General features: G+C 32.7%; 2 protein-coding genes and 5 long non-coding RNA genes across 11 annotated transcripts; 4 read left to right on the plus strand and 3 right to left on the minus strand.

Moving 5' to 3' along the window:
- Rbp (RIMS binding protein) lies at positions 1-19,326 on the minus strand. Of its 2 annotated transcripts, none has more exons than XM_074241497.1 (15): positions 18,168-19,326; positions 14,417-14,545; positions 13,478-13,803; positions 12,530-13,247; positions 12,130-12,445; positions 11,442-12,019; positions 11,237-11,363; positions 10,154-10,338; positions 9,065-9,469; positions 7,468-7,957; positions 6,977-7,386; positions 6,281-6,526; positions 5,904-6,159; positions 3,761-4,041; positions 1-2,253 (listed from the first exon to the last, which is right to left on the minus strand). In XM_074241497.1, the coding sequence occupies exons 2-15, from the start codon at positions 14,447-14,449 to the stop codon at positions 1,753-1,755; spliced, it is 4,872 nt and encodes a 1,623-aa protein (XP_074097598.1). In that variant the 5' UTR covers positions 14,450-14,545; positions 18,168-19,326; the 3' UTR covers positions 1-1,752. The 2 variants fall into 2 exon arrangements, with proteins under 2 accessions (XP_074097598.1, XP_074097597.1); XM_074241496.1 differs by lacking the exon at positions 18,168-19,326 and adding an exon at positions 15,575-15,768 and having other exon boundaries at positions 13,481-13,803.
- Positions 3,488-9,129, plus strand: LOC141526467 (uncharacterized). 2 transcript variants are annotated; one of them, XR_012479028.1, is made up of 3 exons: positions 3,488-3,659; positions 3,739-3,877; positions 8,991-9,129. It is a non-coding gene; the product is annotated as an uncharacterized LOC141526467 (long non-coding RNA). The 2 variants fall into 2 exon arrangements; XR_012479029.1 differs by lacking the exon at positions 8,991-9,129 and adding an exon at positions 6,264-6,371.
- On the plus strand, positions 10,291-11,595 carry LOC141526470 (uncharacterized). The gene is made up of 4 exons (XR_012479033.1): positions 10,291-10,505; positions 10,591-10,733; positions 11,181-11,357; positions 11,465-11,595. It is a non-coding gene; the product is annotated as an uncharacterized LOC141526470 (long non-coding RNA).
- On the plus strand, positions 12,272-14,500 carry LOC141526469 (uncharacterized). 2 transcript variants are annotated; one of them, XR_012479031.1, is made up of 4 exons: positions 12,272-12,409; positions 12,514-12,616; positions 13,914-14,105; positions 14,423-14,500. It is a non-coding gene; the product is annotated as an uncharacterized LOC141526469 (long non-coding RNA). The 2 variants fall into 2 exon arrangements; XR_012479032.1 differs by lacking the exons at positions 12,272-12,409; positions 12,514-12,616 and adding an exon at positions 13,668-13,805.
- On the plus strand, positions 15,635-24,916 carry LOC141526462 (alpha-tocopherol transfer protein-like). 2 transcript variants are annotated; one of them, XM_074241500.1, is made up of 8 exons: positions 15,635-15,777; positions 15,857-16,073; positions 16,758-17,144; positions 17,222-17,271; positions 22,568-23,000; positions 23,809-24,172; positions 24,321-24,426; positions 24,536-24,916. In XM_074241500.1, exons 5-8 carry the CDS (start codon positions 22,729-22,731, stop codon positions 24,718-24,720), a joined length of 927 nt encoding a protein of 308 aa, XP_074097601.1. In that variant the 5' UTR covers positions 15,635-15,777; positions 15,857-16,073; positions 16,758-17,144; positions 17,222-17,271; positions 22,568-22,728; the 3' UTR covers positions 24,721-24,916. The 2 variants fall into 2 exon arrangements, with proteins under 2 accessions (XP_074097601.1, XP_074097602.1); XM_074241501.1 differs by having other exon boundaries at positions 17,222-17,267.
- Positions 21,459-22,570, minus strand: LOC141526471 (uncharacterized). Its single transcript, XR_012479034.1, has 3 exons — positions 22,186-22,570; positions 21,656-22,031; positions 21,459-21,582 (listed from the first exon to the last, which is right to left on the minus strand). It is a non-coding gene; the product is annotated as an uncharacterized LOC141526471 (long non-coding RNA).
- On the minus strand, positions 22,841-23,787 carry LOC141526468 (uncharacterized). Its single transcript, XR_012479030.1, has 3 exons — positions 23,497-23,787; positions 23,105-23,246; positions 22,841-22,977 (listed from the first exon to the last, which is right to left on the minus strand). It is a non-coding gene; the product is annotated as an uncharacterized LOC141526468 (long non-coding RNA).
- Positions 24,917-24,927: the final 11 nt, after the last annotated feature.

The following is a 24,927-nucleotide window of genomic DNA, read 5'->3' on the forward strand; positions in this document are numbered from 1 at the left end:
ATATTTAAATATAAATAATTGCCAATTAATCCATGCACCTAAGTCTAGCAAATTTAATTATTTTATAATATAATTAATTAAAAAATTAACAAGTCGAGAATTCGGAAACGATCGTTGCACAGTCTATTAATTAATTAATAAATATAATAACATTTTTCGATAATTAATGGAAAAAAAAAAGAAAAAAAATAGGACCCCCGATAATAAAAAATTAAATTACAATTTTTGATATTTAAAAACAATACTTATATGTATCGAGGGGGTGAGTTTGAACGCTCGCTACCACCTTCATTTTTTATTACATTATCTTTATTATTATCATTATTTTTCTTATTTATAATATATTACCGTTATTTTTATTATTTAGTAGTTGTGATCACTTTAATAAATAATTATTGATTATGATTATAAATTATAAATAATAAATTTATCAATTTTTAAAGATATGATTATTGTTTTGTGTTAAGGGTGAGGCATTTCAAGGCACACCCGCCTCTCGTTTACTCGCTCTACAATTAATAATCTACTATTCGCACATCATCATCATTATCATTGTCATAATCATCATAATTAATAAATAATTATTAAATCTTTCATCATAACTACTCGATAAATACTCTAATTTAAATATTTTAGGTGGCAGCTTCGTCCTTTCGCGTGTCTAGAATTAATTCTTGTGCACGATTTGTCTCTCTTTAAAGCATCTTACATTGTCATTTATATTATTTAATAATTACAATAATAATTATCTAATACAGTAATAAAAATAATTAAACACAGTCATTGTCTCAGTGAAAATATCGAGCTCTTAAGAGCGTAACATCTACACAGAGATAAACAAGGTAACAAAAGATCTGAATAGAGTTTAAGAAGACTTAACTCCTCTCAAGTATCAACAAAAGTCACTTTAAGTAGTAAATAACAACTCAAGTTATTGTGAGAGGTTGTTCTTAAATTTACCCTTATCTCTTATCTATAGCGACATATCCTTCTGTTTTAACTACCGTTATTTCCTTCCTTTTCGTAATATTATATTAATATAATATAGTCGCTGATATTTATTTTCATCTCTAAAAATCTCTTCTTTTTTTCTCATATACATATTAATATTAATATAATAAGTCAGACTTTCTAATTAACCAAAATACAATAGTCACGGGTAACACATTTTAATCGATAAAACGCGGTTTCGGCGACAACTGCTTTCGACAGCAACAACAATCGCATATTACATATTATACAACAATACACGTACAATAGATACATTATTATTATGATTATAATTTTCACAAAGCAGCAAGATCAACAGCAGCATTTATCATAACCAACTTAACATATTCATATTATCATAGCTCAAATATTTATCTTTAATAAATACACCAATATCAACAATCAGGACTCAATGTGTCCTTATTTTTATTATAAATTATTATAAATAATCTATTACAATAGTCGTTGACCTTCTCACTCGATAACAAATAACCAAACGTTCCAACCAGTACCATTGGAACGATACTAAAACCATTGTCACGAGACATCGTTTGTCTCAATGACCAGTCGATTGCTTATTTTATCACGTTCTCCATGTCTCCATGACACCTCCCTCATTGCTATCATCATAATTATCATCATCATCTTCTTCTTCTTCTTCTTCTTCTTCTTCTTTTTTTTTTTCTTTGTTAGTATCGGCACGTACATGATGATCAAGACAATGACAACGAAGAGTGAATGATTGTTGAAATTAACATCGACTCACTTTCCCAGTCCGAATTTCATGAATATGAGCTCTTTACCCTTGGACAGAATGTCTCCACCAGCACTGGCTCCTGCCATTTCAGTGAACTTCTGCATGAGATTGGGCCCAGTGCTCTGCTGCTGCTGCTGTTGCTGCTGCTGATCCATAGGCTTCTGGACGTTGGGAATCACCGCGGGGATTCCACGCATATTTTTAGCTGCCTGAGGCCCTTGCATTGAGGGACCCTGGTTCTGCTGCTGGTACTGCTGCTGCTGTCCTTGCTGTTGTTGGGGTTGCTGGTAGTTTTGCTGTTGATAGCCTTGCTGCTGAGGCTGTTGCTGCTGCTGGTAGTTCGGGTTCTGCTGATTGTATCCTTGCTGGTTAGGTTGTTGCTGCTGTTGTTGCTGCTGCTGTTGCTGCTGCTGATAGTCTTGCTGCTGCTGGAACTGCTGACCCTGTTGGAGACCTCCAGGCATGTTACTACCACCGCCCCGGTTGGCCGCGTTTCTCCCCCTCGCCTGTAAATTATCAAAAATGAGTTTTGCTGGTTCTTTTTTGTGGGTGTCGTCTTCCTAACGTGCTGAGAATAAAAATCTTTTATTATTTTTGCTTTTTATATTTTTTCATTTATTCAATTTTATATATATTTGCTGATTAATCTATTTATTAATTGTTAATTGCTCAAATAGTGTGTTTACTTTTACTGATAATGTTTTTTTATTGTGTGTGAGCATGTGTAAATGAGTTGGCTAACTCCAAGCAGAAATAATGTCGTTCAGCGTACGATTAAGTTGCACACATTTAGATATTTTAGAGTACCGTCAAAGTTTACGCAAAGTTTAAATAGCATTTTAGTATAAATCGATGCAGAATAAAGCCTGGAAAATCTAAATCTTAAATTTAAAGAGTTTCTTCTTAATGAATCGCTAAAAAACTTATTGAAATTTAAAAGTTTTTAAAGAGTTTAATGAATAACTTTTTATTGAAATTATATTATATAAGTTTATTAAAAATTATAGAGCGTTTAATTTTGTACTAAAAACTTTTCATACATTTATCGACGTTAAAGTTTTGTCATAAAATGGCTAAATTTACCTAAAATTTTTTTATTATAAAATAAATTATTTTATCTTTTAACTTTATTATCAGAATTTAAGAATAATAAATTTAATTAATTGCAAATTTATTATAAGTATAAATTTTATGAGTTAATTAATTTAAAAGTTGATTAAAATTTTGAATATTTGCTGATATATATCACTGATATTCTGCACAGATTTGCACTAAAATTGTGCTACCTAAAATTTGAGTACACACTTAGTCTGGTTTAATATACATGTATGTATTTATATTTATCTAGCAGAAGGTACCGCTGGATAATAATTACATTAGACTTTCCAGAGAAAGTTAGCGATCGTGTTGAATATTTAATACGAATTTGATTAAATTTAAACTCCGGTTTTACGTAAACGAAGTTTGATAAAAAAAAAAAATAATAATAATAATAATAATAAATTTTGTTATGTAGAGTCACAAAGCGTAGAGTCACAGGGTGCAACATGCCGTGCTGATTGACAATTTAGATGTAGTTACAGTTTTACTCTTAAATTTTGTTTTTTAGTCATTTTTAGTATTGAACAAAATTTAATAAATTAATAAAATAAAACATTTAAGTCACTCCCTTCCATTTATACACTTGCTCACTTAATCTTCAAGCGTTATCAGTTGGGTAGCAGCCTATGTGTCACGAGATATCGAGACATGATCATACATTTGTTTTTTTAAATTTACATTCATAGCAGCATAGAGATTGTGTAAATCAAAGCGTAAGCTGTTGCAAAAAAATAGCAGTCGCAGAATAAGAATAAATATCAAATAAATAAAAATATTTAAAAAAATAGCGAAGAAATAAAAATAATTCTTAGTAAGTAGAAAAAAAAAAAAAATATATGTTAGTTAAAATATATTTAATATTTTTTTTTTAATATATAATTATTTGGCAGAGGTCGCAGTGGATAGACTCACCTGCTGCTGAAGGTGAGGCGGTACGGCACCCTGCTGATGGGCCATAACGCCAACACCCGGACCACCGTGCTGATTCGACGTTGTTACAGTTGTGTAGCTGTGATGGTTCGCTTGTTGGTACGCTAGATGCGGTGGATTGTTTTGTTGTTGATGTTGTTGTTGTTGTAGTTGTTGTTGTTGTAGTTGTTGTTGTTGATGTTGTTGTGGTTGTTGTTGTTGTTGTTGTTGTTGTCTAGAGTCTAAGTGACAGACAGGGACAGACACAGGCACAATGCAGGCATCTAGCAACAGAGAAGAGAACAGAATCGTGTTGTCATTCATGGCTCATTCTTTCTTTTAGCTCAATTTTATTATTTCACGATAATTAATAAATAATAAAACTACATTTATTTTATTTATTCATTTATAAAATAATTATTAATTATTGTTTTTATTCAAATAATATTTTATTATAATAATTATTATTTATCAATACTGCTGTTACTTTAGTTTTTAATTAACGGATAAAATAAAATTAAACGACCAGAATTTATTGGAAAGTAGAAACAATATTTTATATCGATATAACTTTTATCTATTCTTTATTTTTTCGATGGAACTATTGATGCTTTTTTTTTTTTTCGATGGAAAGAAAAATAGATAATCCATTTCACGGTGAGCTAACGCAAATTATTATTATTTTTTTTCCTTTTATTTATTTATTTATTTATTAATTCATTTACTAAGTAAAATTAAGTGAAAAAAATTTTATTTAAATAATTGTAAAGATAAAATAAAATTGAAAAAGCAGGAGCGATAGTTAATTAAAAATAAATAAAAAAATAATTGATATCTTTGGCATAAACTCATCACCGTGAAATGGTATTAACAATTGTTAAATGGCCAGCATGACAACACGACACGAACGACAATCATGTGACACGACGACCATCGACCAGTTTCAGGCACACAGAAAAAAAGATATAAATATAAATATATATGTATATATATCACGTCATATATTATATAGATATATATACGCATGAGATTCTTGTATTAGTGTACATAATAATAATAAATGATAATAATAGTAACGATAATAAAAAAAAGTATCAATAAAATGGAGCAACACGATCGCAGATTAACATTAATGTCCTTATACCTCACATATTTATCGCACAATGTTACTCATATAATAATAAACAATCATTATATTATATTTTTTTATAATTATCCAATTGTTCATTGGTTCATTTTATCATTGAGTAATTATTTCGTAATTATTGCACTACATAAATATTTATTAAGTAATCGCAGAGCAAATCTGGAATATTAAAATATTTTTTACGTTTTTCCTCAGTTTAAATTAATTTACATTACATTAAAATACAATATTAAAATAATTTTTGCAGTTTATTATTACTATAATTATTTTCATTATTATTATATAAGTACACTGAATAATGCGAAATAAAGCCTTATTATACCGCATTTTGGATACAAAAATACAGAAAAAAGACAAATATGTAGTAGAGTAATGGAGCCATATAGAAAACGCTCAAAGATAGATAGACAAAAATAGAACAATATACATATATATAAATATAAATATATATGATATATGTATACATATATAGCAGTAGATTAATATAGTAGATACTTAATAAAATACATCGAAAGCAGCGAATGTTATTTGCATTTGTCATGTGTCAGCATTAATTAATTCTCATATATTTAAAAATATATTTTAGCGAATGTTGTTGTTAATGTTGATAATGTTATTGCATTGTTAATGTTAAATGTCTTATTGATATATAATATAATAGAGCATTAACTTAAATATGTACCTTGTAGATGAGACATTGGCTATGAATAATTATAATCATAAATAATACAAATCGACGGGAGAGATTTTAAATAAAAAGACCCTTTGCCTGTCGTCTGGCACATTGAGTCTCGTGTCTTGTGTTGCTTGCCGTCTTTTACGGGGTTTTTATAAAATAATTATTATTTATTTTTATTTCCAATGGTTATTGTCAGCAGCAGAATTTATTTACAATAACTAACTGACAAGATTGTTTTAAAAAAAAAAAAAAAATAAATAAACGCGAAGGAAATTGATTCTAAGTCGTGGTACTGGGTGTGAATCGCGGATAAGTGTTACCTTTATTACGTCGATGTCCTGGAGGTGGTGGTTCTCGGGGTGGCGGAGGTGGACCCCGAGCACCTGGGCCTTGACCTTGTCCAGGAGGTCTTCGCCCGGCTTGTAGAGGTTGTCCTTTGTTGGGACTAGCTTCTGCTAGGAAATTACTCGGTACTAGACCACGTACGCCGCCTAATTCGCCCATATAAAAACCGTCGTCGTCCATCTCACCGTAAACGAATATTTCATTGCCCGTTTGAAAACGCAATTCAACTTGCTACAATAATTATTTACAACTATTAGGATTATTTATTACAATTGGCGAGTGATAAGAATATATGATGAGAATTTAGAAGTAAAATTAATAATGTTTTATTTTAGCTTGATAAAATAATTACCTCGGCGTCAACATTAGGCGAAAGAACTTGCGGATCATAGTCGTAGAGTGCAATCATTTTTCTGACTGGCATGTTGGTGTATATATCACCCCACCTGTCATTCTGGCCTCTTCTGCCGGGTTGTCCTGGTCCTTGAGCACCTGGGGGAGGGTTCTTCAACTCATCTACCATGTTGTGAGGTACAAATCCACGTCTACCTCGACATTCACCCCAGTAAAAGCCGTCGTCATCTTTATCGCCGTAAACCTGGATAAAAATAATAATTTATCCAATTAAATCGTATTTATTTTTCAAAATAAAATAAAATATTAATTTTTTGATAAATTTATAAAATTTTTCAAGACACGAAATAAATTAAAAAATCATCAAGAGAGAATTAAAGACAGTCTCGTGAATTTTAAAATAAATTTATCAGATTTTAATTATTTTTATGACATTGATTAAATTTTGACTAATATTATTTTTTGATATTTATAAAACAGACTGTGTCAAAAATTTCTTAACGGATAAATTTATTAGAGAATTTACTTAAAAATGGCCAAAAGCCTGCTGGCTTCAATATCATCTAGAAATATTTAAAGTTTCAAATTTTTATAAAATTTTATCCTAACTAATTGAAAAAAAAGCAATACAAAATTCATAATTTATGAAATATTAAAGTGTCATCCCGAGATACTAGTAAAAAAATAAAGTTACCTTAATGGTGTCACCCTCAGAGAAGGGCAATTCAATTTCACAAGCATCAGGATTAGGTGACATTGTTGGAGGATCGTAATCATAAAGAGCGACGAACCAGCGAGCTCTTTTATTAACTTGCTGAGCGTCTGGATGATGAGGACCCTGAACTGGTCCACCTCGACCACCGCGATAGCCAGGTCCTCTGCCCCTCTGAGCGCCTTGCTGATCATAATACCCTTGGTGCTCCGGACCCCGTGCTGTTCTTCCTGGAACAGGTCTGTGAGTTCCTGGGGGCCCTTGAGGCCCACCTTGAGGTCCGTATCTTTGGTGCCCCGGGTGCTGTTGCATTCCACGACCTCTCCTAGTAGGATCGTCTTCCTCGCTGTAATTCGCCTCGCTAGCCGAGTCTTTGGTGATCTCCGGAATTCCTAGAACCCAAGTTTTAGAGTTTAAATAGCTTCTGACATTTAAATCCTTGCAGAACTCTTTGGAGAGCCGGCTTGGCTTACCCATTTGTGAAATACTTTGTCCGGGATAAATTTCTTTATCCGAAAGATTTTCGTCAGTCTCAATGATAACCTGACCATGAGCATCGACCTTGGTGACACCCTGGCGCCTCATGTGAGCAGACACAGGGACGCCGGGGAATCTCTGGGCCATACGGTTACCCACCATGCCCATGTAGCCCTGCTGCTGGTCTCCAGGGTGATCCATTCCTGGTTGCATGTGTGGTCCCCCGCGTAACACGCTGCAAGGAATCGCGGTAGCACAGCTATCACTCGATTGGCTTTCCCTGCTCTTCGTTCTGACGGTGATGGCTTTTGGATTAAGGCCCATTAATTTGTGGATGTCTACTAATGCATGATCACCTGTCGGACTGTCAACGTCTGTGACCTTCTTGCCGTCCGCGTAAACCGCGTAACCGGTGACGGCCGAACCGTTTAGGGCAACAGGCTGCCAAGTCACTAGCAAAGTGCCGTCCTGCGGTCCAGCCTCCACCTAGATTCGTTCCAGATAACAATAATTCACTTTTAATTACTTCTGTTGGTTTTTAGTTTTGCCTACTGCTTGATTAATTTTTATTTTTTTTGAGACAAGACTACAGATATCTGAAAGATCCCAATAAAAAATTTATTCTTAAATTATTTAAATAAAAAAAAAAAAAAAATAATTAAATTTGACAGCAAACAGAAGTTTATTTAATTAAAAAAACCAATGTGATGGTCTATAAAAATTTTAACGCTGAAAAAGTGAGTTTGATGGTCAATAAATCAAACTAAGTAATCAAATATTTACAACTCTCGATTGATATTGTTGCGATTTTTGCAGTTATATAAAAAAATTTTTTTATTATTGAAATTAGAGCGGAACCTTGATTTTTATTCAAAACTTTTTTTTATCAATCCTGGACAAAAAAATACTTTGATCATCTTTTTGAAGTGATTCATTGTCGAGTTACAAAATTTCAAAGTTAAAAAAGTATTAATTAGTAAAACTACTTTTTTTTCAATCAGATTTTTAAATAAATAAACTTGAAAATAAAATTTCAATTTTTAAAACTTCAACAATTAAAATTTTTCCACGTTATCCTTGAACTGTATCCTATAAAATTTTTATTATAAAATAAAAATTTCGATTACTTTTTTCCTGAATTTAAAAATCTACAAAATTAATTTTTTATAGAAATCTTTAGTCTTGTAACCAATTATTTAAATAGAGTGATATTTAGTGCCTATTCTAGTAAACCTTGATATGGACTATCATCATCCACTTTGCTTTTAAAAATTAACAATAGACTTTTACAAGCATTAATATATTGACTTCATCTACTACTACGACTACACTAGTACTATAACTATTGCTACAGGGAGTACTATTATCATTAGTATCGTATAAAAAAAAAAAAATAATAATAATAATAATAATAATAATAATAACAATGATAAATATAATGATAAAAATAATGAGGATGGTAAAAAATAAAGATAACTAATGGATGAAGAATAGTATTGCATTGTTCATTGTGTTTTAGATGATGATGATAATGATGATGATGATGAGTAAAAATATATGGAGAGCAGAGGAAGAGTAAAAATATATCTCAACCTGGATATCGACCGGAGGATCTGGTAGACCCTTGGAGAGAGTCTTGAAGTGTACGTGACAGGCAAGATTATTGGCCAACTGAGCGTTTTGGTCCTCGAAGTGAGTGGCACGGAGATTCTTGGCTTTCACAGTGACACGGTAAATAGTCGATGGTGCGAGCCCGGTGATGGTATGCCGATAAACACCTGGCTTAACTGTCCTTACTTCAACATTGTTGACACACACTACGTGCTGGTGATTGCTATTGCTCGGGAGCCATGATATCACAGCGCTGGTCGCCGTAACATTGGATGCTTTTACGGCTGTTGGACCCAACGCGACGTCTTTTCCAATTACCATAGTGCACGCCGCGTCCCGTGATGTTCTTCTCGAGTGTGTCACCGAGCGGACACTTATTCGGTGGGGCTGAACATCAAAGGGAAATTATTAATTAAACGTACTACGGCTTAGTGGATAGCGCCAGCTATTTATAGAAGATGATATTGAAATTCTTATAATTATTATTTTTTTTTTATCGTAATAATTATTTATGTTTAACAAATATGGGTTTCATTATCAAAACTTGGGTATTATCAGAGTTTTTAAGGTCAAGTGAACATTTTTTATACTTTAAAATATTATTAGAAAGTAAAAATTATTTTATTATTAAATAATTATGATATTTGATAAATTTTTAAGTTTTAATATTAATTAAAAAAAAAAAAAATAATCAACCAAATGTTTTCTAATTTTAATTTTATCAATAAATGATGGTAAAGTTAAGAAATTTGATGAATTTTTAAAATTTTACGTAGCAAAAATATTATTAAAAAAAAAAAAATTGTAAATGCAATTTTTTTTTTAAATATTTTCTCAGTCTTAATTTATTAAAAAAAAATTAAATTTTTTTTTATTTTAATCCAATAAAAAAAAAGCTCAAATTAAGACATTTAACAAATTTTTAAGATTTTACTTAGCAAAAAAATTATTAAAAAGGAAATTTAAGAAAATTATCAGATGTAGAAATAAAAAAAAATTATCAAATAATTGAAAAGATATTTTAATAAAAAAAAAAATTTTTTTTTAAGTAAAATATCGGTAATAACATACCCGAGTTGAATCAACACCTTCTACGAGAGCCCTCGTCCGCTCGGTAGCCTTAACGGTGACCTTGAGAACCCCGTCGACGTAGACGTGGTAGGACTCCAGCTGGATGGGGTTGTCTGGCGCAGTCCACCCAATCAGCACACTCTTGTTGAGTTGACGCTCGAGGGTGAGGTGCTGGGGCGCCGGAACTAGGTCCGAAAACAGGTACACTTCTTCAGGAGGAAAAGACAAGACAAGCCTAGCTGTAGCTAGATATAAATCTCTAAGCTAAACACAACCGTCAAGCGAGCCTAAGAGCACCGAAATTAAATTAAAAATTCAACCAACACAGCAAGATCAACGACGAACATTAACGGTATTAATACCAACAATAATCATAATCATAATCATCATCGCAATTACGATTATTATTTTTATTTAGATTTTAATTATCATTTTAGTGTCAAAGTTTCGCTGATGCTGATGCTGAGTTGCTCTGTATGACGATCCACTCATTGTGAGACGACTGTGCAATTACCAGTACATTACCTTGTGATTAAAACTATGCTCAGTTCCAAACGTCGCCTTAAGCATCCACCGCTAAGTAAATTGTCAAACGATGCAACATTTCATGCTAATTTTTTTTTTATTTTTACTGTCAGAAAGACTTTTCCTACTCGAATTAATCGGTATTTTTAGATTAAATGGATCTTAGATGCATTTTTTTTTAATTAAACAATCAAAGTAATAAAAAACGAAACAATTTCTGGTTAAAATTAAGACAAAAAGCATGCAGCGTGAACACAAACCAGCTTTTATAATATCTAAAGCTCTAGTTCTAAGCTATTGTAGCAATTTTCACCGGTTATACTTAAGCATGACGATTTTAGCCAGAAAATGTAATAAAATCGTCAGAATACAATACATTGAAACTACTTTATCATTAAGCTTGTTTAAATACTCTGTCATTATATAATTCTATAGATATAGATATAGATATAGATATATAAGTTATTATATAACAATATATAATATGGTTTATGTTCGACAGGTTAGATGGATAAAAATTACTCCACTGATGACGACACAACTTCGAGCTAAACCAACCTGGTGGTTCTTGTTCGTCTTCCTCAGCAATATTGTCAAGTTCGGCGTACGCTGACAGCTCGGCTTGTCGATTCCTGTTTCCCTCCTCCAGCGCTGCCAATTCTAGGTCAATGTCTTGCAGGTAACACTGGTATCAATAAAAATAATTGCAAATTATTATTTTTTATTATTATATTAATAATATTTCAATTTTAAATTAACATACTTGTGGAATATTCGTCGATGCAGCGTCATCGACGTCTCTTAGGCCCATGACAGCCTGGTGAAACTCAAGAAGATCATCACCGACAAGTTTTTGTACAAAGTTAGCGGGAACTAATCCTCTGCGTCCGTCGAGGGTTTCAGCGTCGAGAAACCCGTCGTCGTCAGGCTGGCCCCAAACGAGAAGATAGTCACCACCTTGAACTGGAAGCTCTGCTTCTGGATTTTCATTAGGCGAATGTTGGAAAGGCTCGTAGCTGAACCGGGCAATGTAGACGTAGCACCTCCCCTTGCCGGGGATATCCAGCATGTCTACTTGACCCTCGGGTAGAATAGTCTCGCTGGTGAGCCGGTCCAGAGGGTTTGTCAGTATTGACGTGGGTATTTTTGGCATCTGACGCGGCCCCAGAAAGTGGTGGCCCGTCGTAGAGGTCGCTGTTGGAGATGTAGCCCGTAAACTTTGTTGAATTTGTTGGATAATTGCTTGCTGGTGGAGCTGGTTTGCCTGGGATTGCGCTGACAGCTGTTGCATCGCTTGCAATGGATCATTTATTGCTTGAAGCAACCCACCCGATGACGATCCTGAATAATAAAAAAAAATTTTTTTAATAAAAATTTAACCAAACATCAATTAGTAATTTTTTTTTTAGATGATTATAAAATTATAAAATAGAAGAAGAAAAAAAACTGACCTGAGTTAACGCCAGGAGTGCCAAAGGCATTGGTCCCGACAGTCGAGTAAGTTGATCCAGTTGTAGCGAAGCTGCTTTGAACGCTCGAGAAAGGAAGCACTGATTGGGATACACTTGGGAGACCACTGAGCGCCGAGTGATAAGACGAGGACGAGTACGGCGGCAATGAAGATAGCGTCGTTTGCGTGAGGTTTGTCTGGGGTACTGAGTAATTATGATGGCCTAGCTGATGCGTCGTCCCAAAGCTGCCCCCAACCCCCGAGGTGAAGCTTCCATTTGGGTGAGTAGTCAGCGGTAAGTTTGGATAGTTGCCACTCTGAAACAATTTTATATCAATTATCAATTAATTAAAACTTTTAATCATTTAACCCGTTTAATTTTCAGAAAAACTAAAACGAACCTGTTGAGTTCCATTAAGGAAAGTTTGTCCAGCTTGCCCGGTGGGTTGGCTGTAATGAGGCAGGACACTCTGGCTGGTGGACCCCAGGTACGTACTCGACACAGGCAGCTGGGATTGGTGAGTTTGCTGCTGTTGTTGAGTCGACTGCTGATGGGACTGCTGAAATGACTGCGTGTGTGTGTGAGGATAACTTTCTTGATATTGATTGCTTGAGAAATGTGTGTGCGCTTGTTGCTTTTGCTGCTGCTGCTGCTGCTGTTGTTGCTGCTGTTGCTGTTGCTGTTGCTGTTGCTGATGCTGATGCTGTTGAGACGAGAGACTGGAGAGACTGGCTTGAGGATGAGAACTGGCCATGTCGAGGTGTGTCTGATGCTGATGGTGATACTGTTGTAGCTTTTGCTGAAACGCGGGCTGGGATTGGCTGGTTGACAGGGACGACGGGGCAGGAGGAATTGGTTCGCTGTAGTGATATGGTGGTCCGTTGGGAGTAAGCGGCGGGCAGCCAGGCATCATTGGTGTCAGAGGCATCGGCGAGCCAACGTAATGTGACACCCCGAGGTCTCCAAGCTCCAGCGCGTGTGGATGAGGAGGATGCTGCTGGTGCTGGCTTAGGCTGCTCAGGTTTTCTGCGCTCGATCGCAGGATTCGCTGCCCTGACGAAGGCTGCTGGGTCGTCACTACTCCTCTCGTGTGGTCCAGTTCGTGGAGAATACGACCACTAATTGGTTAAAATGATTATGAAATGTTAGTATTGTTTTTGTTTATTAAAAAAAACACTGTGAAAATTTTCCCAGAAAAAGACTTGACATCTTTTTTTTTTATTAAGAATATTTATGCCAAAATTAACTTTTTTTTTTTTAAACAAAAAATCGCATCTTTTACTTGACAAAAATACTTTCACAGGGTTTTGATTAAAGTATTGAATAATAAAAAAGGAGTGAAACGTACTACCTAGTGTCTTGCTCAATCTTGGCAATCATCCTGTCGATTTCCGAGCCTGAAGGCGGCCACGTGGTTCCAGTGATACTAGTAGTGGCCGTGGAACCAGGGCCACGACTCCTCGCTCGCCGGAGACTCGTCAGCTCCAAAGACAACTCCTCGCTCCTCACCATCTGCAGCTCTGTTTTTTTCTCGAGCTCGCGAATCTTGGACTGCAGCGCCTCGACAGACTCTGGACCTTGATATCTGCCTGCTAGCTTTTCCCGCAGCTGGTTCTGTGCTTCGGCATGCTGTCGCTCCAGGTCCGCCCTGCGAGCCTCCGTCTCGCGCATTTGCTGTAATTATTATAGTTTTATTTTTATTTGGGTTATTTGTCTATCAATAATTTACTAATGTAAAAAAAAAAATATATTATATCAGTAAGAGCTTTTTAATTTTCTTGTAGATTTTAATAACCAAAATGTCTGAGTGATTTCGAAAAGACTCGACGACAGAAATCGTTTGCGTGGCATTAATAACTGCTGAAGTAGAGGTATGTCGAAAAAAATAACTAGAATAAAAATTTTTTAGGGAAAGAGATTCTCATTGTGTCTGGCATTGCCCGAAGCCGTCGTGTGGACGTTATACTTCTCTATAGGTATGCTATCATCTCGTATTCAATAAAAATACTCTTTCACTTACCTAATTTTAAATTAAAAGTATATTTTATAATAAAGTTACTTTTAATTAATTAAAATTTATTATTATTATTATCATATAAAAGTTCGAAACTAAAACTAAAAATAAAAACATGGAATTTAAATTTAGCGTGAATTTTTTAAATTTTTTTATAGAACTTTTGTGGAAAAAAAAAATTCAAAAAATACTCCAAATAAAAATTAGTCAAAGTTTGATTATAAAAAAAAAAATTAATTTATTTTCATAAATGAAAACTAATGATATAATTACCTCCAGGATGGACTCAAGTACCGGATCCTGCATGATGGCTCTCCCGGAGGTGGCCGCGACGGCAGTTCCAGTACCCAAATGCTGTGCAGCCGGGGGTAACGTGGACCCGCCACCTCCAACGCCACAGCACTGAAAGAATATTCGATCATCAATTATCCAATCCATCACTGGACAATCGATAATAATTAATTTTGACAGGAAGTAGCATTTTATCAATCATAAAACAAATAAATAAATTAATAAATTAATAAATATAACAAATAACAAAATGAATCAATCAATTAATGACTTATTAATACATAAAGCATACTGTAGGTAAACTACAACTAAAGAGCAATAATACAATTTATCAAGCCCTCTTGGGACATGATCAATACGCTGGAATAACCATACTCATCATTCAATAGCCATCATACAGTATAATATCCAATTTGAACTCCTGCATCGATATATCTTGACTATGAATTTCAAAAGTCCATTGAAAATGAAATATATACTTATGCATATACATATCTTCTATCTATATAATGAATAACAGCACAAAAGACACCTACGCATGTAGATACTGGCCTACGCACTACCCACCATACTCGTATTACTCTCTGAGTTTCTACGGCTATTTTCGTTCTATTTATTCTCAAATCAATGAGAGAAAATTCCATTGATTCTCTATGTCGGACTATATCCTTACTTAATCTAATTTAATAAACTAATTGTTAGAGCACTGAGGATACTTTTTTATTGATGTTTAAAGATATGTTGAGACTCTTAAGATCAGGATGATGATCATGATGAAGATAATTACAACAACAATAATCATAAATTATTTATAAAGATGATTATTTACACTCATAAAATGATTTATTTAATTTTTTTGAAGAAAAAAAAATATTTAATATAATTAATTTAAACTCAAACTGAAGAAATAAAGAAGAAAAAAAAATTTTCTTAAGTTTGGAAAATGTTTAATTTTTTTTATGAAATTTTATTTTTTTGATTTTGTTTAAATAAAATTTTTTTTTCTGTATATTAGAGAAAAATAAATCTTTCTATCAGTGAAATATTTGAATGATATGATATAATACTCAAATATATAATATAATGTACAAAGAGCCGGGTTAAAATGAATCTAGATGATCAATTCCAGTAAAATCTGACCTTGTACATTTTGTAGGTATACGAAGTGCCGAACGACATATTGGACAGCACGTCACCCTTTGCTAGATGATGAGCGACGTTCGCGCGCTTTTAATTGCAAGTTGCGCTGGAAATAGACAACAGAGAGGAGCAACTGTTCATGTTTAAACGTTTTTTTATCGGAAGTAGAGATGAACGACTGAAAACGATTTGGAAAATTTTTTGTAAGCGCTTTTTAGATACATATATTAACAAGATATTTTTTTAGTAAGGAGAAATAATTAATTAATTAATTAATTACAGGTATTACTATTGGGGAGTAATTGATGCGAATCAACTGATTCATTTATTCACCATCCATTGTGATTTAAGAAAGGCTGACATAATATGAAGGAATATGTAGAGTAGAAGAGTTGATATAATGAAAGGGGAAACGACATATCGTCTGATTAACGTGCACTGTACTACTTAGTCGGCTCACATCGGTTCTGTACCACTGACGGACTATATATCTGTCAAAGTAATTACTCTCTCCGTATTATGTATTGCTGGTAGTGATATGATTAAACCTGTGATTCATTCTACTCGCCAGGGATTTGTTCAAATTATTTTGAGGATTAATCTAACGATTGGTGTTGGATTTAAATAATTTTTTTTTTTTTTTCTGAAGCTAGAATAAATTTTTAAAAATTATTTAAAATAAAAATTAAATTCAGAATTACTTTTTTATTTAATAGTTAAATAATTTTTTAAATTTTACTTGAAGAGATATTACTGAGAATAAAATTAAACAATCGAAAAGAATTTATATTTTATGAGTGAGTAGTTAAATAACTTTAACAATTTGTAAAGTTGATAAACTTCAGCATAAGTTAAATATTTAAACTTTTACAATATTAAAATTTAAATAAATTATAATACAAGAGAGTCAATTACAAGAGTCAGATTAATAAAATAAATGTAAAAAAGTGTAATCCCGATGGTATTTAGATTTGTACATTCGTGAAGAGTGATCCAGTTTCAGCACAATCGCATCCCTTCTCGCGATCCACGAGAAAAACCAGGAGCTTTTAAGCTTAAGCTCGAGGCTTTTTTGTTCTCAGCCGCTTTATCTGGATGTTAAACCAGAAATAATCGACTCGTCGAATGATCGATTGTCCTTTCGGGTATTTATATACATTAAGTGACGAGTTTTATGTTTTAGAGCCACTCCAAAGAAGCCGACCAAAGGAATCAGCCCGGGATTTATATTAAAAGTAAAAATATTAGTAACAAGAAGAAACAAATCAAAAAGAAGAAAAAGAAGAAGAAGAACAAGATCCACGAATGTGATAGCTTCTGAATAATAGCAAACTCGTAATTCAAAATGACATGTTACCTGACAGTGGTTAATTTTCGAATTTGCAATTTAACGTCCGTGGAAATTTGCCCGTACGTTAACTGCAAGATCTACTATACTACACCGAATAGAAGAGAAGCCGAGAAGTAAAAATAAAAAGAGAGAGAGAGAGAGAGTTTATTCGTGGCTTAAAAGTGAGGTCAAGATAAACTCAGAAGCAAGTATACAACACCGCAGAGATAAATTAACTCGGTAAGAATGGATATTTTTTTTTTCTTCCTAACATAATGTAACAATAATAAATTATTTGAGTTTGAAATTGTTTTTAGGAGGAGCAATAATTATAATTGATCCAGACGTATGTAAATTAAGCAAGTAAGTAAGTAAGAGGGTGTGGGTCAAGGGGGATTGAATCCAGATGAGGGTGGCCGGTTAAATCAGCAGCACGGCACTGCTTATTGATCTCACTACTAAAGATACCTACATATACGTATATACGAGTCTCACCGGGCGTCACACACCACTCTGCGTACTACCACCGGGTGCATGACAAGTCCCACACTCAATACACATACTCACATACTACATATGTAGTCATTGTATATATCCATACTACTCCAACTACTCCAACACTACTAGTAATATAGTTTTATATATATTTATATGGATGCTTATTTATATATGTGTACAAATATAGCTGACAGACAGATAGATATGTATGTACATAAATATGTAAAGCGTGTGTAGACGTACATTCGCAGCGAACACTACTGAATAGAATCAGTTATAAAAGATATTATGAAGAATATATCTTTATGTAGAAGAATATAATGGCGATAATGATTATAATAACGGTGAAAAATAACAAAATTTTAACATTTTTTTTTTTCACTCGCCGCCATCGTTACACTTTAGCTCCATCTCGGTTCTAGGCCGACTATATATATATATATATATATATATATATATATATATATATATATATATATATATATATATATATATATATATCTATATATGTGTATAACAGATCTCTTCATCCTCAATTTTCACAATCTTATCAACAAACGTCGATAAAATATTTATTTAACCACTCGCTATACATTTCTTCACCGTCACCACTGAAGAAATAAAAAAAAATTAATAAGTTAATTCAGAAAAAAAAAAAAATTTTTTTTAATTAAATGAAAAGTAATTGATTGATAAAAGTAAAATATGATAAATTATTAGTATTATTATTAATAATAATAAACAATTGAATAATTATACACTCACGATAACCGAATCGAAGGGATTGTGGCAGGCCAGGGCTGCTGCTGGTGATGAAAAAGGTTCCGCGAGAGGCGAGAGAGAAAATAAGGGAGTTTCTCGTTAATCAGATTTTAAAATTAAGCCTTGTCTTGCTGTAATTTTAAATAATAATAATAATTTTATGATTATTAATCGGTGTCACTTTTTTATTCGAAATAAAATTCACTTTTTTAATAATAAATCCACTGGTCACTCGAATTTGGTTGTCGATTCCGGGAAGATATTCCCGAGTATATTTAAATAAAAATTAAGATTACTAAATATGTTTTAGACATTTTGGAGTTTGAGGATAGTCAGCCCCCGTGATCTCGGGCCACGGTGAGGCAGGGCCGCTGGTTTTAGGTTCGAGTCACTCGGTGGTCGGTGGTGGGCGGGCGCGATTACGATTACGAGAACAACGGCGACGGCGACGACGAGAGCCAGCTGCCGAGGCCCCTCGATTCCGAGAGCATATACGACACGGGTAGTGAAGCGACACCTACTGGTGACTGGCCCGACTAAGAAAAGCCACCCCCGCTGGAAGAGAAACCCCTCCGAGGGAGCACTCGAGAACTGCTTGCGCAAGCCCGCCGGTTGTGGAGGTGGCGAGTCCCCTCCGACACGCCAGATATGGGTCACTCGTGGATCGATCAGAGGGACGCCTGGCACACGCCGACTGCTCTGCTACCTATCACAAAAGACCAATCAATAACGACACACCGTAGCAATCTCCAATATCTTACTTCCAAGATATACTTTTCTTACTCCGAGCATAGTCTTCTTTATAACTCATCTCTCTACTTAAGAGCTCCTTTTTTTCGAGCCAACAAAACCGACCCGTTGACACCGACGTTCGCCAGAGGATAACTATCTCTGTACTTTCCAGAGGTTCACATTCCAAAATTTGTCACAAAAAAAATAATTCTTGAAGGTACTTTTTGTTAAAATTCAACTTTCGTATTATTTTACTCTCAAGTTTTCTTTAAATGGAACTTTTACGTAAAAAATCAAAATTCTGTCAAAAGTATGAGAGGTAAAGAAAAATTGATAGAGACCTTTTTTGTAGGAAATTTAATTTTCTAAAAAAAAAGTCTCTTATTATTTTTTCGTATCTCTAATATTTACTTTAGAATCTTGAATTCAAAATTTAGTGAATATAATACTTAAAATACTCCAGAAAATGTTTTTTAAAAAAAATTAAATTTCCTATCAAAAAAGTTTCTTGTAATTTTTTTGTATCTCCAATATTTAACCCATAATTTTGATTTGAATCTAAAAAAACCGTCTAATTTTTAAAAAATTACCAAATAAACTCCCAAGACTGGTAATTTAAAAAATAAATCCTTTGGTTGCATATCTAAACTCCTTATTCTTGTCACATGCCTAGGCATTATTTCATTTCGCTGACGCAAATCCACCTAAAAAAATAACTCGTCAGCGAATTTAATGGCAATATTTCAAAAAGGGATTTGTTGGTCGGATTTTAAGGGTGACAGCTTTCCCAATTTGGTCTCCATTCACCCAGTTAATTTCGTCATAAAACAATAAAATAAAATAAAATAAAAATTTTATTTCCACTAATTGCCTCAGTATGCAATTGACAGACGTGTGTACTGTGTACAGAAGAAGAAGAAGAAGAAGAGAGCGCGTGCGTGCCATTTAAATCATCCCTCCAACGTGCAAGGGGTAAAATATTACTCTTCCTCTCGCCCTCAGCTGCCGCTATTCGGGGAGTAAACTCTCCTCTTACCCTCCGAGGAGTATTCGGTATCCAGAAATAAACTGGAGCACAGAGCATGCGTGAGCCCAGTTTGTCAATTGGTCGAGGATGAGGGGCGCGAGTACTCTCTACTCTCTACTTCTCTTACTCAGCGTTCTGTTGTGTGGATGTATCACTATCAACTACACCATCATCATCTCGCTCTATCCTCCTTGTCCTTCAATGTATGACGTCATGTCGTGGACAACACCAACACTTTCTGGTTCTCTTTCTGGTATGGCTGATCTGCACTATCACCGCCTCCAAGCTCTCCTCTCTCCTCTCCCACCCTCCTGGGTCGTACGGGCTTATCAATGAACGTACGGAGAACTTCCGCCGGTGGCGGTTCTCCCTCTCTTTTTTTCTCTCTCTCGCCCACGAGTATATGCAGTTTTTCTGTGCTTAACACTGGACTTGATGGCTAATAAATAGTTACAGTCTCGATTATTTTTCCTTTTTATTTATTAGTCATTAATATTAATTTTTATTATAAGTTTCTAATATTTCATTGGACATCAGATTTTTATTATTTTATTAACTTTATAAATTATTAATTTTTTTTTTTAATAATAAAATAATTGCAATAAAATTTTCACTTTTTAAAAAATTACATTTTTAGTTTGACAATTTAGAGCAAGAATGATGCAATATCTGAAATTAAATTATTAAAATATTATTAACTTTATAAAAATTATTTATTTCTTCGTTCATAATTAATAATACTTAAAAAAAAAAATTAATATTGAATTTTTGATTTGACAATTTGGAGAGAAAAATTATATTAGATAATAATTAAAACTTTCTACTATTAAATTGAAATATAAATTATTATTATCTTATAAATTTTATAAAAATTACGAATAATTTTTTAAAAATCAGCAAAATAATTGAATATTATTTATTAAAAAAAAAATAATATTAAATTTATAATTTGACAATCTGCAAAATAATAATGTAACATAATAATTATGAATGATGGATATTGATGCCTGAGCTTTGATCAATGAAAACTAAACACTGTATACAACAGTAACTATTTAATATGCGCTAAAAATCTAGAGTAAGTAAATACGGACGGTGAGGGTCAGAAATTTCAAAGAGATGTTAAAGTTGAAATTCTAGTAAGACATAGGTCAGCTTTAAATAATTAGAAAAGTTCATCAGAATTTATAGAGACAAAGTCTATCCGAGTTTTACTCTTATTAATTACTCTCATTATTTTTTCCGCACTAATTAGTAAATTCAAAAAATATCTTCTCCTGATACTGATAAATGATACCTGATAAAGTTTCACACAAAGAATTTTTACGGGCATAATTCTCAGATAAATAATAAAAATCCCTCTCTTTAAAATCTAACTCCTTTCCTTTCTCCGATGACGTTATTTTCCTTTAAGATCGTCGTGTTTTCTCCGATTATGTAAAACGCATTGCGCGTGTGGTTGAAACCAGCAACCGGTTCATACGGTGTACTGGCGCATTACCACAAACCACAATCATTAGAATTATTTTCTTCATATACCTGTAGCTGTATTAGTTTTAAAACGTAAGACACCAGTTACTTTCATTTATCATTTATCAGTCAGCATTCAGCGATGTCTGAATGTCTTCTTCAACCAGGTGCGTTTTAATATTTACGAGGCTGAAATTAAATAAAACATTCGTACATCAATAACAATAAAAATATCAATAAAAATAAAAATAAAGTAAATCACCGGAAGATTGAGTGGTTAAGAAATCGAATTCCGAGGCTCTAGAACACTATTCATCAACGTTGGATAAAAAATCTATGAAGTAAGAAAATAGCTGGTAAGCACGCTTATATTTGTTGTATTATTCAAAGGATATATGTCTTCACGAAGAAATTCACTTATTACATATAATATCCAATCAATAAATCAATAACTTGAAATGACATATTTCTTAAAACCGTCATTAAATTCATAGTTCCACTTAAATCTTTTTCCTGTAAACTACTAAGTAGAGTAATGTACCCGGTATTTATTTTCCTACACCACCAGTTAAGAGTTTAACTTCTTCAATTATATTACCCATTGGTATTTCGGCATTGCGAAACTTTTACTAGCGCACCTAAAAAAATTTAATTTATTTATTTATTATTAAAAACTATTTTTTATTAGTTAAATGAACTTTATTTAAATAATTTAAATAATCTCGTTATGATAAAATTAAAATATTTAACTAAATATATATTAATAAACGATGAATTATTCACATGACTTACAATCAAGGTCTCGCCGGGTTTTTTGTTTTTATAATTTCCTCCACAATAGTCGCTAACAATTAAACTCAGCGCTTTACTTTGCCGTGTTTAAATAACACTTTTAAATTAAATTTATCGATTAGTGCTTAGTTAAACTAACGTTCCAGAAAAAAAATATAATAATATTACTACTGCTACTAATAATAATAATAATAATAATAATAATAATAATAATAATAATAATAACAACAACAATTATTTAAGGTCAGTTATTTAAATTTCATCTCATTAATTAAAAATTATTCATGCCCCATTAAACTACAATTAAATCTCGACTAATTAAACTAAGATAATATAATTTTTAATCAAATAATATAATAAATTACCCTATTTTATTTTACAGAGTTCGCTTCAATTGTTATCAAATTTATTTATTCATCTAATTATAATTTCCAACTGACGTTGTCTTCACAAGCTTTTGATTTAAATCCAGTCTTATTACTTCTTACAATTGCGAGGAATTATTATTAAAAGGTGGATGAATAAATTTAATAAATAAAGACAATGAAGCTTGGGCATACTATTGAAGATTCTCGTGAAAAGTATCCAGAACTCACAGAAGAAATGTTGGATGAGCTACGTGTATGGGCAGTAGCCAGAGGTATAACGCAAATACCTGACGAAAAGTTAGCTCTGTTTGCCCAAAGTTGTTACTTCGACCTGGAGGCTGCCAAGAAATGTATGACCGTTTACTACAAGCTCAGAGCAACAGTTCCTGAATTTTTCAGCAATCGTGATCCTCGTGCTGACTATCTGCAACATTCATTAAAAGCTCTGTACGTATTTTTGTTATTTCTATTTAATATACTCATTCTAAATGATGTTAAAAATAATATTATGACTCGTGACTTAAACTGTAACTATAGTTAAAAAGTCTTACATTTACCAGTTTCACTTTACTCACACTTGGATGGAAATATATGTATATGTAAAATAGAAAATAGTTAACTGCCGGGTTAAATTATAGTTTTAATTTCTCCGCAATTTAACGTTGTCTCATATATTTCTACATGTCCGCTATTCTGTATTTGAAATATAAATAAAATAAATAAAACCATTAGTTCATTCGTCACAAGCTCTTCATGTGAATTAAACGAGCCAATAAATTAAACTCTTGATAAATAATTGTTAAAATTAGGTCAAATTATTATTATTATTATAGTTTTAAAAAAAAAATTTTTAAATATCTTGAAGTTGTTAATATTTATTTAATAATATTTATCAAAAGTTTATAAAATGTACTTGAAGCTTTGAAGTAATATAGCAGCTTACCTTGGCGGTACAACGTGTACTTCGACGTAAATTATTATTAAGTTAATAAGAAACCACGATAAATTCTCAGCAACTTATTGGATCAATTTGCCCGCCTGTCAATAACATTTTTTTTCTATTAATACTTTTCTATCGCTCCGATATCTTAAAAATATATATAAATAAATACAACATATAGTTATTACAGTTATAGCTATATATTTATTCTTATATACCTGTAGACTTTCTATTTATACTCTAATAGAATACTCTAAACCTAAAAATAATTAACAAATATTTATTATTTTATTAAATAATAATTTATATTTCCAGGCAATTTGTAAGTCTTCCAAAATCAGACAAAAATGGAAACCGGATTATATTCCACCGGTTGGCTGATACTCGTCCAAACCAGTACATGTTCAATGATGGAATAAAGCTACTGCAGATGTCCGTTGATGGAAGTCTCTATTACGAAGGTTGCACGCCTGGTTATATATTTTTATTTGATATGCAGGGTGTTGGGCTAGGTCACTTGACCAGACTGTCAATCACCAGCATACGTAGATTCTTTGAATACCTACAAGAAGGTCTTCCAGTAAGACTTAAAGGCATACATGTACTCAATGCCGTGTGGTTCATGGACAAGATTCTCGCACTTATTCGACCTTTCATGAAGCGTGAGTTATTTGACAACGTAAGTACCAGATTATTATTAATGTAATAATAAATAATTCTCATAAACTCACTGCTTATATAACATGCTCTTGGTCTTGCTCTTGGTATTTGTCTTTATTATTATCATCATAATGATAATATACACTTAATATTTAAATTTTAAACAGCTTCATCTTTACACCGGCGATGTTAAGGAAATTTATCAGCACATACCACCCGAATGTTTGCCCAAGGACTTTGGAGGTCAATTGGATTCATTAGAGACTCTTCATGGTAATTTTATCTGCCTAAAAATAATTATTATTATTATCATCATTATTTACTAAAATTTTTAAATATTTAAGCTTAATATTTGATACTTAAAATTTAAATTATATTGCAGAGGAGCACTGTGAAAAGTTATACGCTCTACAAGATTATTTTTTAGAAGAAGAACGTCTCTTCCGTGGTTGGCAAACGCCCGAAAAAAAATTATCGCCTGGAGATACCTCAGACCCGGATATTATTCATAAAATTGATATCAATAATTGCAATGACAGCAATAATTTTAATGAAAACGTTAAATGATATTGAAAATAGCAGACCCTAATATTTTTTTATTTTAAATAAACATTTTCTACAGCATGTAAATCCAGAAATAATCGATTTATTTGTATAGCTTTAATTTTTTGAACCTGAATATTAGCCAGGCACTTTTTTAATTTTCTTAAAAATAAACTAGGTCTAAAAAATCATTTGGAAAAAAATTCTATTTGGAGTTTTCAAAATTTTCAA

The sequence above is a fragment of the Cotesia typhae genome, unplaced genomic scaffold (assembly GCF_013202065.1).
Source record: "Cotesia typhae breed Kobodo isofemale line unplaced genomic scaffold, CoteBio_Ctyphae contig_33, whole genome shotgun sequence".
In the NCBI taxonomy this organism is placed as follows: domain Eukaryota; kingdom Metazoa; phylum Arthropoda; class Insecta; order Hymenoptera; family Braconidae; genus Cotesia; species Cotesia typhae.